At 41.9% G+C, this 14490-nt stretch overlaps 1 protein-coding gene across 1 annotated transcript in view; it reads left to right on the top strand.

The window, feature by feature from the left end:
- WWC1 (WW and C2 domain containing 1) overlaps positions 1-14049 on the top strand; it is a 38961-nt gene extending 24912 nt beyond the window's left edge. Inside the window, exons 11-22 of the mRNA XM_009586639.1 lie at positions 856-964; positions 2754-2834; positions 3752-3838; positions 4599-4791; positions 6152-6304; positions 6912-7012; positions 7810-7957; positions 8731-8895; positions 10351-10443; positions 11305-11535; positions 12720-12841; positions 13373-14049. Coding sequence (XP_009584934.1) covers positions 856-964; positions 2754-2834; positions 3752-3838; positions 4599-4791; positions 6152-6304; positions 6912-7012; positions 7810-7957; positions 8731-8895; positions 10351-10443; positions 11305-11535; positions 12720-12841; positions 13373-13439 — 1550 coding nt within the window. The 3' untranslated portion in view covers positions 13440-14049. The remainder of the gene's footprint in view (positions 1-855; positions 965-2753; positions 2835-3751; positions 3839-4598; positions 4792-6151; positions 6305-6911; positions 7013-7809; positions 7958-8730; positions 8896-10350; positions 10444-11304; positions 11536-12719; positions 12842-13372) is intronic.
- The last annotated feature ends 441 nt before the right edge of the window (positions 14050-14490 follow it).

Genomic DNA, 14490 nt, shown 5'->3' with positions numbered 1-14490 from the left:
GTGGCTGCTACTTTGAATCCTATAATCTCTCTTTCTCTCCATGTTTAGCCAGTTAACCTGGTCTTTCTGGACCCATCTTCTGTCCTGTGTACGTCCTTTTGAGTTCAGGGGTAGGCAGGTGTACTTCTTGTGCTGTTTCCCCTCCTTGAAGCTAAACTTTTGGTATAAGCTCTCCAGGTGGGATATACCCCTCAGCATAATCCATACATGGGCAGAGCTTGGTCAGCAGCGTTCGCCTCGCTGCTGCTCTCTGGGTAGCTAGGACCAGAAGGCCTACTGCCTGCTTAAGGGTGACTTGCAGAGAAGCTGTTTTATTGGTTCCTATTTATAACTTCACTGGAATTCACAAGTTCTGCTTTTTCTCCATGTTGCCTATCTTGTCATGGGTACCTCCCTGCCCTTCGGGTGCTTTGAAAGCCTCTCCTCGTGTTGCCTGCGAGGACCTGCACCCATGGAGGTGCCAGGGGTGGCCAGTTGTAAGGCACCCAGCACAACCGGTGTGTAACCTCAGTCTGTGGTACACTACTGCAGGACCCAAGTATTAAATGGGCATTGACTGTGCAATGAAGCCCTGCTCTCACCTCCACCAGACAAGCTGTTCCTCTGGTTGACCAGGGGCTTTTTGTTCTCCAGGGCAGTCGGGCACTTTCCTGAAGCACTAACTTGACGGTGGCTGATGAGCACAGCCCGTCTACCTGTGTCCTCTCTGTCTTCAGAAACGTGCTGTTGCTTAACAATACTTGGGTGCGGAAAAAATGCAATTCAAGGGGAGGATAAGAAAAAAGCTGCTCCTGATCCAGACAGTTGGTTTTCATTAACGCCTGTTTTTGATTTTCCTCTGTGCTTTTCTGATAGGTATAAATACAGCTGGAGGGACGGCACTGAAGGTGGCGTGTGTGTCAGCGGCAGTGTCTGATGAATCTGTTGCTGGAGATAGCGGGGTATATGAGGCATCTGTACAAAGGTAGACATCAGATCTCTCTCTAGCAAGAAGCCAATGATTCAGCTTTGCACACAGGAGTCAGCTGGAATAATGCTGGTTATGATCTTTTCTGTAATTTGGTGGCTAAAGTTCTCAATCTCAGATTTCTTAATACTTCTGAAAAAACTATGAGCAGGTTGAATTTGATTATGAAAATGACCTATGCTTTCCGTAATAGAAGTAGCTGAAAGCAAGTTCGCAGAGAACTGTTTGAACAGCTGGTCTATTTGTGAAAGTGCTGGTAAGCTGCGACTGCTGCGTTGACGGGGGTAGCGGAGCCATCTGGCAGGTGTAAAGTTCCCTTCCTGTCAGTCAGCCGTTCTGGTGTCAATGACAGCCCTCAGTCAGCATGAGAGGGCTTTGGGATGTTTAAGGAAGCCAGCAGAAGCACCTTGAGCTGCCTCATGGATGTGTACGTGCTGCGATGCAGCTCCCGAGTGCTTGGATCCAGTATGTGATTTCTGCGGGACTTCTCCCCCTAAGTGCACAGCTTATAGCCAGAGCTGGGCGTCACTGCTCTTGCTGCTTGCTAAAGCTATCTGGGGTGGTTTGACAGAAAGTTCACTGGAAGGTACTGATCTTATTGATACCTGGTTTGGCTGCATCTAACATGGATTTTCTTACTATTTTATTATTTTCATACTATTTATATGCATTGAGATGAATTATGGGGTCATTTGTTGCAAGGCGCAACTGCAGAGGTGAAAAATTGCTCATCTCTTATCTCTCCCCCCATTCATTCATTATCTTCATTAATTCTCTAGATAAATGAGTAATTTTTTATGTTTACAGCACAATTCACTTTGACAAGAATGTGCAATGCTTCTCTATAGTAGACCGCATGGGCGCAAGCCAGGCAGTCAGACAGTTGGGTGTCTTAGGGCCTCGATGTCCCCTCAACGGGATAAGGAGCTCTGCGGAGAGGGGAGGAGGGAAAATGTGTGACAATTACAGAAGGTATCCCGTGCACACTCGCACATCTGATGTTACTTAGTGTTCTTTGGGTTGTTGACTTACCAACCTCTGTAATAACTACAGTATCATTTTGATGCCTATAATAAATGGTGAGGGTAGGATGAGCAATACATTTGTCCTCTGTAGCTGAAATGTAATGAAATACAAGAGAGTGCTAAGTAATATGGAAAATACTTGGAAGAGAAGAATGCTGATCCTGTTTTAATGTGCTACAGCATAGCCTCTGAGTCAGTTAGACAATGAATGTAGTTTTGGGGACTTTCAGTGCATAAAACTTTGGAGGAGGAGTACACTGGGAGGAAAATGATGCAAGTAGCTGTTTCAAGGAAGACCAGTCAGTGTACTCTGCCACTTTTAATGTGCTTAGGGAAGTTTGATTTCCTAAAGAAACAAAGGAATGACTTAAATCTAATCAAATTTGAGAATTTTTGCTGTCATGATGCAGGGCAGGATTGCGGTTGTTAAGTTCTGTTGCAGGCAGTCAGCTGTCTTTACTAAAATCCAGTCAGGGGAACCCTTTAAAAATCCCCCACTACCTTATTTTTGCACAGTCTTTTGTGTGGCTTTTTTTGGCAGTGAAGGGGAAAGGCATATGACTTTCTGCTGATAAGCACTGTAATACATACCTCTAAGGATGATTGCACTTACTTCTTAAATGGGCTTTCTTTTAGCTGCCAATTTTACAAAATCCATATACCCAACCCCTGAATGGAAGGGAAAAGATCTTCTATCACCTAAATGCTAGCACTTCAATAAGAGGAAAATCAAGTCCTTAATTGTCTTTGATTTCTTTCAGACCATGTGTGTCAGAGGTGATGGTGTTTGACAGTGATGATACAGAAGCAGTTGGGACAGCTAAGGTGCAAATTGCAATGAGGTAAGGACTACACATTTTTATTGGATTTTCCTTCAGATGGAAAGAATGATACATGGGATTTAAAAGATAGTGCTTTCTGTTTTCTTACCCTGTTTATCCTGTCCTATTAGTATTAACTAACTAATGCCCTCTTTGTAGTGTAATTGAGAATTACATTCGACTCTAGGAGGTCCTTGGCCCAGTTATCCTCTTTCATGTCAGTCGAAATCAACTGGTGATAGTGTGGTATGAGGGTGCAAACTAGCCATGGGAGCACTGACAGTGCTGGGCTGGAGAAAGCCTTTTGCTGGCTTGCAGTCTCCTTTAGTGTGCAGCTTGTGGGGGGAAAAACTGCTGAGAGTAAATGGCACTCATAATCATTGACCAAACGTGAATCCCACAAGTAGTGGGTAAGGCATAGGAAGGTAGGCACAGAGGCATCTTGTTTAAATGACTTTGTGGAAGATTATGATTTCAGGAAAAATAAGTAGCGCAAAACTCTTGTCACGGCCATCAACAGTAAAACAATGGTTACCCATAACATCTTCACTGTTGTACTTCAGGTATTTCTACTTGTAACTTTTTTATATTACAGTCATTATATAAGGCCTTTCAAAAGGTTTTAGTTACAGTACAGCAATTTAGCTAGACCCCAGGAAAAGCAATGTGTGTTAGGTCAAATCTGTAGTCCATTGCATCTGAATTCCTAAGTTCTGGATGTTCTGGACTGTTCTAAATTCTGGATATTCTGGTAGCAAAACTCCATGTAATATGGTTTTGTTTTAAACTATGGTTTAAAGCCATGGTCCCATTATAGTTTTGTCTTGTTTGTAAATTTTTAATGATGTTTGTGTTAATGAAACGAGTGGAATACTCTTTCATGGAGTCCAAGGCAGACTTTTCTAATAATAATGCTTTTTTGTGTCTTTCCAATTCAGATATGATGACAAAAATAAACAATTTGCAATACTGGTGATCCAGCTGAGTAATGTTCCAGCACTGCTGTTACAACAAGATCAAAAAGTGTAAGTGGGTGAAATAAACACACCTGAAGTATTTGTATTCCAGTGGGAATTAGAGATGTTGTTTTTTGTTTTATCACACTCTTAAAAATTTACCCTTTCTGAAATGCTTCTACACTTTGTTATGTGTAGCAACACTTATGAACTAATAAACCCACAAACTGAAATAAGATACAGTTCTTTCCTCAAAGGTCTGTATTTGCTAGGAAAAGACTTGCCTGGAATTAGCACTAGCCAGCAAAGTTCTTAACTGTAGCAGTGCCCAGAGCAACTGCATCGAGTGGAGAGGAGGCGTTCGTTCTGCTACAGAACTCATCCTGGGACACCTACACAGATGCATGTGTGGGGAACATACAGCTTCTACTAGACTCATTCTAGGCACAAGTTTTTTAAATTCAGCTGTGTGCTGAATAAGCTGACAAAAATTTGATTCATTTTTGCGTAGCTGTTTCTACCTACAAAAGGGTATGTTAGCAGCATGACAAGTTGCACAGACGTAAAAAACCATGTAAAACATAATCCCATGATGTTCAATTACAAGTTCAGAAGGATGAAGTCTATGGCAACTCATGCCACTTCATGTCTCTGATGTTGTGATGAGATGTTCCTTTTTTCTCAGTTGACTGATATTCCAAAGAATAGGATAGGACAGTAATGTCCACAGTGCTTAGGATGAATTTCACTTACAGATTTATGAAGCTCTTGCAATGGAGGGAACTGCAAACCTGTACGGTAATGCTGATTGCAACGCTTTTTTCAATAGGAACATTCGTGTGGCTGTCCTGCCGTGTTCAGAAAGCACAAGCTGCTTGTTTCGCACAAGACCAGTGGAAGCTTCAGACAATCTTGTGTACAATGAAGTATTTTGGGTTTCTATCTCTTACCCGGCTTTACGCCAGAAGACTTTAAGGGTCGATGTTTGCACTGTAGATAAGTCTCACCTTGAAGAATGTTTGGTTAGTATTAATCTCTATTTTAATATCTTTGTGTTTGTTTCCTCTTTTGAATTAGATAAAATCTTAAACTCTGAAGTATGGCAATTTCTATGAAAGTTTGCTTGATAATCCTTAGCTATATGATCTCTCCCAGATAGTGTTCTTTGCAATAACTATTTTGATCAGGAAAAAAAAAAATCTATTAGATAAATGTTTTGTTACAGAACTACTGGTGACTCTGTCAGAGTACTAGATTTCCCTTCTCTCATGATTTAATGTGAAACCCTACCTATTTTTCTTCCTTTTGGAAAAATTGGTTGTAATGTAATTGAGAATGGACTTCTTACAGGAATTTTGAAGCCACTGTAGAATATTAAAGATCTCTAAAGGATTTTTTAAAAGCTGCTATTAATCTACACTATTAAAATCTATGAGTATAGTTTTTTGAGTGCTCGTATTGCCATTGCCAGCCACCCTCTATTGTTAGAAGAGCTTTTTTGTTGCACAGTATTATCTGAGCAAGTTGATTTTAATACAACTGTTTCTGGAGTATTGTACTCCAGAACATTAGTAGGGTGTGTTGAGCTGGGACATAAGCAACCATTAAGTTACACAGAAGTTGATGTTTTGTCCTGCATGTTTTCCATAGCATCTCCCTTGGCAGGAGGTGTATATGTTTTATGGTGCTTCTGCATTTCTTCCTTCACTTGCTTTGCAAAGCACGCTTTGGTTCAGGAAAGCATCTGTTTTCCAAATGGGATTTTTCTTTTTTGACAGCATGTACATCCTACAGTACCTGAGCTCCAGGTGGGAGCACACTAACTTGCAGCAGGTGTGCTCTGCATGCAGTCTGCTGGACTGGGTTGGTGCAATGGAGTCCACTCAGACATGGATTAAATAAATTGCAAATCAGTTTTACTTTGGTTTTGAATATGTCAGGATGTGTACTAAATGTAACACAGTAAAAAATGACAAGGCAGACGAAGAGGAATGGAATATACAAAACTAAAGCATCGCAGTCTGAGGCAGTGATTTTTGTCAGCCTTGCAGATTTCTTGAAAGGGAGTCTTCATCTCTGGTTCCCTTCTCTTTTTCTTTGAAGCTCTGGCTGTAATTTATCCTGGCTGCAGTAGCACTGTTCATATTTCTGGATTCTTGTACACAGGAGCTGTAGTGAAGCACTTGTTAACTTGGATTGGAAGTCCTAGACAATGTTAAAAATAATTAAACATAAAGCATTATTAGTGCTGTTGAAATGGGGATAAACAGGGCAAACTTGCTGAAGTCAAGTAGTCCTGGATTTTTGCTCTCATTTCTTCTTACTGGTGTGGTAGTGGTTCATTTTAGTATTACACTAAAACTGTGTTTTTGCTCTCAATAGGGTGGAGCACAAATTAGCCTTGCTGAAATATGTAGATCCGGAGATAAATCAACCCGTTGGTATAACCTCCTTAGTTATAAGTATCTGCAGAAGCAAAACAGGAAAAGTAAACAAGGAAGCATTCACTTTGAAGTACCCTGCACTGAAAAAACAGTAAGAACAACTGCTTAAATCAAACAAGCCTCTTCTAAACAGTACTAATGAGAGGGTTTATGAGGCTGAAGGACTGTTACAATAGATGAGAAGTGAAGGCTACTGTGTTTATATTTAGAACTTGAAAATGTCATTAAGTGCAGCAAAATAATTAACATGTCAATTACAGATATGCCCTTGTCCTGGGCTAAATACTTACTGAAATCTGCTCCTCACGAAGCTGAGGGATGTGGTATGTGGTCTGGTGTAAGTGATGTGCGAGCTCTTGCCTTTCTTCCCACTAGACAGTTCACCTTGCTGCAATGGACTTGCCAAACGAGTCAAGATACAGACTTACCTTTGCACGTGCATGGCATGCAATATGCTCAGCCTATAGCTGCACACATGCATATGCTAGTGTAACTGGGGGAGGTGGGCCAGGTGTGCTCACACAGGCTTGACTGAGCACTGTTTGTGCAATAGACTGCTTGAACAACGCGGGTGTAGAGACTACGACTCTCTCCTGCCACCAGAGGAAGAACAATTGGGGCTGTTCTGACCAGAAAGGCTGGGCACTTTGCAGTTTGTGAAAGTTTTATCTTCACAAGAAACCTCTTGATCTCCTCAGGACTCTGTCTCAGCACTCTTAGAGCAGACAGCTGTTGAACTGGAAGCTGTGGAGAAGAAACTGGAGGAAAGCAGAAGCACTTTAACTAGTGGAGAGAGCTGGTAGGTAGCATCCCACTGTCTTAGCATTGTGGGATGATCAGAGCATCTGGGGATTCATGTGCAGAGAAAAAAGCAGATGATACAGAGCTGTGGGAGGCTACTTCTGTCTCTTTCTGTTTTGGTGAAAAATGCTGTTTCTTCTGTTCTGGAGGTTGTGCTTGGGAAATGGGAACAAAGCTGATAAACGTTGAAAATAGTCAATAGCACTATGCTAATTTTGTTATTTGTACAATGTTCTATGGATGTCCATGAAAGCTCCACTGTATGGTGCAAGGCTTTGCTTGAATATTTATTTTGGCTGTCGTTTACATGGTTCAGATTCAGATTTTATTAATGAAGCCCAACATTTGAAATAAAAAGCAAGCCTGACCAATGGGTTTGATGGAGAAGCCAGCTGTGAGTTCAAAGGAACTGGAAAGGATGTTAAAACAATGCTTCAATTTTGTCCAGCATCACTTTTTAAACTAAGATTAATGGCATCCTGAGAGCTCCCCTTAAGATGCACTCACCTTAAGCTCAGACCACATGGCTGAACCCTCAGCTTGCTTCTTTTGAGGCAAGATCAGTATGAAGTTTTTGGCTGTAATGGTTGTCTTCTGGTGCAGCTTCGCTCCAGGTTCAATTACTCCCTTACAAGCCTGTGTTTGCACAATCTCAGTGGCTACAGGACCTACCAGGTACAACTGGCTGCCTTGGGGATGTGTTTCTGTCCAGCAGCTTACAGGAGGTAACTCCTGCTGCCAGACCAGAGTATTGTGCACAATAGGCCAGTTCAATAACAAAGCTATTCTTAATAGGCAAGACGAAGAGGTTCCTGATCAGGAAGAACAGGACGAGATCAGTGAAAATGAAGCAGAGGAGGAGGAAGAATTCTGTGCCGGAAAATCACTCTGGGAAACAGAAGAAAGTCTGAATTCCCAGCTGCACATGGAAATAGCAGTGAAGGTAAAGTCAAGGGCCTTTTGAACAGAAAGATGAGTTAAGCTTGCCATTGCTCAGCTGATTGGGTTGCTCTTGAGCTGGGCAAGGCTTACAACAGTTATTTGAAAGTTCATCATTGATGTTTAAATGTTTATCTACCTGAAATATTTTAAATAACTCTACTCGACCATTTTGTCCCACAGTTAATATAGCATCGTTTCATGCCTTGTTTTTGCTGCTCATGAAAACCACCATTTTGTCCCACAGTTAATATAGCATCATTTCATGCCTTCTTTTTGCTGCTCATGAAAACTGTTTCCATTAATGTGACTGTGACCTTGTTTAATTCTGAATGTTGTTGTAGTCTAACATATGTGTGCTGTACACATGCTCTATGCTCTCTGTGCATGTACATACAGCGATTTGGATGTTTGCTGCAGATGCACAACAAGTAAGGGAATGATCTTTAAAATCATACCTCTGTTCATGTGAGATTGCCAGGTCACATTGACGTACTGGGTCAACTGGCAAAGCTCGTTGGAATCAATTGTGTTGTACAGCAATCAATGGATGCAGAGCCCTTAGGGAGCGATCCAGTTAATGTAGCAGCCTCTGAGTTCAAAGGGTGAAGTGTCAGGACACGCTGCATGAAAAAGGCTAAAGAATATCTGGTTTTGAATGCGATGCCTCTGGGACTGAAAGCAGAGACGTATCACAGGTGGCTGTCAGACAGCCCTGGGTACGTGTCATCGGTAAGATGGCAAGCTGGCATTTACATTGCAGTATCTGTCTTTCAGGTGGATAAAGAGACAAACACAGAGACCCTTGCACAGTCTTCTACCGTAGTTCGTCCAAAAGACAAAAGAGCAGCAAATCCACCCCAAACTCAGTTTGTCAGAGGTAGCACTATCATCCGCTCAAAAACATTTTCACCAGGACCACAAAGTCAGTATGTGTGTCGGGTAAGGAAAATGCAATCCTGAGGTTATAAATGCTGGTTTTTGCTAATGAATGCATGATATCAATGTTCACTTAGTCTGAATTTTTCACGGAGACCTGACACTGCTTTCTTCTCTCCCCCTTTGACTTCAGAAGTTGCTCTGTCCTCACCTCCTAGACAGTATCCTTCCTTGGAACTAATAGTATTAAGCACAAATTAATAAAATATATATGTGCACATATGTTTGTGGTACATGCAGCATGTTGAGATGCCTAAACTAACCTGGAAGGGCTGCTGTAAGACAGTGATGAATAAGTTGCATATCCAACCCTTTCCTGCTGCCTTAAGACTGTTGTGTGCTAACTTGGAACTGAGTTAGCTGTGTCCACCTGACTTTAGATGAGGTGAACATGAAAGCTTGATAGAAATGAAAGGTAAGTACCTCATAATGTCAGCAAAAAAATTGTGGAAGCTTGAAAGTCTCCAGTGTGCTTTGTCTGAAGGTAACTGAACAGGCCACCTACTGGGTCAGGATGTCACTTCCACTGCTTTGAAATGTTTGTTCACAATTATTTCCTGGATTGAGGGTCAGCCTAAACTATAAATAACTGGTCTTTTAAATTGAATTGGCAAACAAGCAAGCACTGCCTTTTGTCACGCATGACCTGTCCTAAGTGGGCATGCTCTTAATACAGCTGAGCCGGATTTGATGTGCAAGTTTTCTCTGATTCAGAAGCAGGTGCTTCCATAAAAACAAACCTAATTAATTTGCAGGTGTGGCCTGTGTTTGGATGGTAGAGGTACTGTGTCCCAGCACATGCAGATCCCACACGCCTGTTGCCCCCTACCCCCAACTTTGAAAAGGAACATGAGAAGGGAATTAAACCCTACTTGAATTGAGCTCTTTTTAAGGGTCTAGAGACAATCACAAAAGAAGGCAGGCTGTATGTGTGTAACATGACAACTCTTAAGTTGAAAAACCCAGGGGGATAGCTTACAGGTAAACCTATGTCTTGCACCACTAGCTTAAAATACAGGTGATTTTAGAAAAGAGAAATCTCTAGTAAAATAGCCCCATGTTTTACAGATGCTAGAAAAGAGTATTTTTTTTTTTATTACTTAGAGCTTATTTTTTTAGGCTGTTTTGCCCAGCCTAGTTACTTGCACAGGAGAAGGGCAGTGGGGTAGAATCCCATATTATACCCTAACTTAGTGTCTCTCTTTCCATGCAGTCTATTCCCAAAAAGGGACAGAGTTCAAGGCTTGTGGCAGGATTTGGCTGTGCCAAATGGGTTGCATGTTGTGCACTCAGATTGGGGTGGCAGCTGTCCGCTGTAGCCTTTCACAAAACTTCGTAGTTCTGCTTACATCACTGCTTATAATCACTTACCGAACCCTCTGATCTTGCTAATAATGTATGTATGCACTGCTTGTATTTCTTTCATGAAAAATATGTGGTTTTTACTTTCATTTTCAGCTGAATCGCAGTGATAGTGACAGTTCAACACTATCCAAAAAGCCCCCCTTCGTTCGAAATGCAATGGAGAGACGAAGTGTCAGAGTGAAACGGGTAAAAACACCACCACTTTTTTTTTCCTAGCATAGACACTTGCAAAAAATGGAAAACTGTTTTAAAGGAAGATTTTTGCAAACATAAACCAGTTGCCACGTGATTTCATTCACAACCTTTTCTTTGTGTTTGAGAAGTCTCTCAAGGCTACTTTCATGTATCAGAATATGACAGGAACGTTTAAATTGGAACTCGTTTAGAACAATCAATTTAGGAAGATGGTTCCTGGTATTTTCCATCTTGTCAGAGATCAAGTAGCGCAAATAGTTTTGCTGTGCTTATTGTTGCAAGATTCTGAAGTACTTATAATAAATGTGAGGAGCTGGGGAAGAGGGTGAGGAGAATGATGTCTCATGCTCAGGTGACCCTGTTGTAGTGACTCCGTGGCACACAGTGAACCCCTGTGCCTGTTGTGATGGCAATCGCTGAAATTCCCCAGGGATACTGATGCTGACCTCCTAAGGAGATGGTTTTCTTGAGGCAGCTTGTGTTTGAAACTAGCAGAAGGCAACATAATATGTTACTGGAAAAAACAAACACAGGTTTTTCTGCTGCATTGTGGATTCATCTAAGGATGAGACATTAAACTTAGGAGCAAGGTGTGCAAGCAAGACTTGTTTGATTTGGAGAAGCTGCCAAGGAAGAAATTTAGTGAAAACACCAAAATCAAAAGGCTTATCTGTAAGACTTGCTTGAGTTTGTGCTCTCTGTCTTGAGATGGACTGGAAAGCAGGATCAATAGAGATGCTTTGTGCTAAGAGAAGTTCTGGAAAAATGGGTCTCATGATGTTATTTGGCCCTTCACGGGGGAGTGGTCGGGACAGTTCTCATCACTGTATTCATATACCCCTTCTTTTCTAGCCTTCAGTCAAGTCCTTCGGTACGGAGCGCCTAATCCGCACTTCGCTAGACCTGGAGCTGGACCTGCAAGCTTCAAAAACCTGGCATGATCGGCTGGTTCAGGAGATCTCGGTGCTGAGAGAACTGAAGGAACAGTTGGAACAAGCTCAAAGTCAGGGTGAAAAAGAGTTGCCGCAGTGGGTGAAAGATGATGAGAGATTTCGACTGCTGCTGAGGCTAGTGGAAAAAAGAGTGAGTAATACCTGCCCTTGGATTTTATTTAAGATGTTTGAGAAACGTGATTTGAGAAACAGGGTACTTTGGACAGTCAGGAAATGAAGCCTTAGCACTACAGTCACTCATGTCTTCCACTTACGGCTCCATCAAGCATTGATGATAGAAGCTGCAGTCCTTGAGTGTCTGTCTATCCTCAGGTGTGGTGTTTACAAACTGCAGAGTCTGTGCCTGCCTTCCCACAGGTGCGAGGGTTAGGAAGATAGCAGTTATGGCTCTTGCTTCTTCTAAGAGAAATAATGGCTGCATAAAATTTGTGCATGGATGACACTTGGCTTTAGAATAGGATCTTTATACAAGTCAGATGATAGCAGACTTTCTGGCTTTAAGAGCTTAATAGTATCTATCATTCTGCTTTTGAAGGGTGGTCTGCAGGGCAGGGATGGAAAGGAGATAGAACTAATTACCAAGAATTTCAACAAACAGTTCATTAAACAATTTTGTTTTCTTTTATGAAAGTTGTCTTCAAAAGCATTAACACTTTTGCTGGAGTTTGAACCCTTTTTAACTTCCTGTAGAGTTCTGTTAGTCCTGAACCCATGCATTTACCAGCACGGAGATTTCCTGCCTTAGCATAGATGCAAACAGGAGAAGTCACAAATGCCGTCTGTTTCGTGAAGTGCAGCCTCCCAATCCATAGTAGCTGTGGTGTGTCATGGTTAGCACTTACCTTACTCTGTCCGCATCATACTGTCCCTCATGTACAGGGCTCCTTCTCAACTTCTGTGATGTATCGGTGTCAGCACCTCTGCACCAGGCAGAAACTAAGTTGTTAGGGCACCGGGTGTAGGAGTGAGTTGGTACAAGGTGCTCTTTGGGGCACAGCTGGAACATGGGTTGCCACGTTCTTGCATGAGCTGATCTGCTGGCTTAAAAAAAAAAAATCAAGAAGATGCAAAAAAGGTGCAGATAGCACCCATGATTCTTACCAAAGAGCTGGAAGAAGACCTTACAAAAAGCTCTCTCCATTACAATGGTTAGCTGACAAGCCTTCAGTTTAGCTTCTGTGGCTTGTGATTCCAGAGTCAACAATTTCCAAGCCCCTCAGACCTGTAGCTGAAATCCTGCTGTAGCTAGAGATTAGTTGGGATAAAATGATTTCTCCTGGAAACACAAACAGCTTTTTTCCATTATTTGTTTAGGTGGAAAAAACAGAACAAAAGTGTGAGCTTAAAGCTGATAAAATGATGAGAGCTGCTGCCAAGGACGTCCACAGGCTGCGAGGGCAGAGTCGGAAGGAGCCTCTGGAAGTACAGTCATTCAGGTAAGTACGGGTCACTGGTATAGGGAAGGAAAAATTGACTGCTATCCATGATTTTTCTGTGGGTGACTGAGATGCTTGTGAGGAAAGCTCATCTTTGTAGAAGTAGTTAACTGTTCTGCTTAAACAAAAATTTCTGTATTTTTATATCAAAGTATGAGGTCTGAGAGTCAGGGAAACTAGCTGCAGCACTGCATGTGACCTCAAAGCAACTGGCAGTGCTCCGAATCATTCGCCCCCTGGCAACAAATGCACAAATCCTTTGTTTAATATAGAAGCAGCCTTTGCTTCCCTAAGTAACATGCCTAGAATGCCAAAAACCCGAGCCTTTCTGAAATGGCTTTTTGGTAAGGTCAGTGTTGTGAGTTTAACTGTAAGGATGCCTTGTGTCTGATATGTAAATAAGAGGTGTAGGTTGTGAGAGGTTGTGCTGCTGCTCCTTGTGGTGACAGCTGGTGGGATAAATTTTAATGGGGATGATGGACATTTCTGGCAAGACTTCCATTGCATTAACAACTGATCATCTTTTTTTAGAGAGAAAATGGCATTTTTCACACGGCCGAGGATAAACATTCCAACACTCTCTGCGGATGATGTGTGATCACCATAAAGTATTTGCTTTCCGGACAATTCTACAAATGCAGTTTGGGTTTTGAAGTTATTTATGTGGTTTTATGAAGGCACCAAGGCATTTGTATATTAGAGCTTTTGTCAGTATGTGGATGTTTTGAAGATTTTTAGGGTAAAGTTATATCATCACAGAAACCAGCATTAAAGTGACAAGATTGTATAGTTTGTATATTTAGGAATGTATTTTTGGGAAATAGAATTTTAAATAAGAACAAATGCAGCGTAAGGTGCTGTTATTCTTAAATAATGCTGTTTAGACTTTTTGTACAGCTCTACCTTTTAGAGGTTTTACTGCAATAAAATAAATTTGAAGGAACCTCACCCCTACCTTCTATGATGTTCTGCATCGGACTCTCCTGAGTGATGTATTTTGTATCCTGTGGGGAATGCAGGGAGCCAGTTTTGACTCCCAAGTGCTGTGAACGAATTCGCTGTGAGCTGTGAAGCATTTGTGTTTCCTGCCAGGTCATAAAAGTGGGTGTGAAGTTCAGAATACTTGCACTTTTAACATTTGTACTGCAGCTCATGTCTGTAATGGGTCTGTTAAGGTAACTTGCGGAGCCCATTGAAACCACTGCTGTGGGAGGAGGGCTGCAGGTTTTAAGTCCATTTTAGGTTTTTCCAATAAAGTGACCTTTCTGGACAAACCTGCCTTCTCGCTTTTTGTCTGTGTGAATCTTCTCATCACCTGGCACCTAATTTGTGCGGTTTTTTTCTGTCACTAGCTGGAATTATATAGCTTGTAATGTGTCTTGCTCTGTAAATCCTTCAGACCAGGCATTTTTGAGAGGCAGCTGGTGGATATACTCTGGAGTAGCTTGGGTGCTCCTGGGATTTTCCCTTTTGTTCTAAATACAGGTTTTACTAAAGGTACTGGAGATGTAACTCACCTGCTCCCTGGTTTGTAAGAGAAAAATGTTATTTTGCCCATCGCTGGGTAAGAGTCATTTGATGCACTGCTAAACCCCAGCCCCAGCATCTTTGCACCAAGCCTCTCCTTACTGTGCTTGTGGCTCGCGGGG

The sequence above is a fragment of the Fulmarus glacialis genome, unplaced genomic scaffold (genome assembly GCF_000690835.1).
Source record: "Fulmarus glacialis isolate BGI_N327 unplaced genomic scaffold, ASM69083v1 scaffold26551, whole genome shotgun sequence".
Lineage (NCBI taxonomy): Eukaryota > Metazoa > Chordata > Aves > Procellariiformes > Procellariidae > Fulmarus > Fulmarus glacialis.
This window is presented reverse-complemented; position numbering and strand designations above follow the sequence as displayed.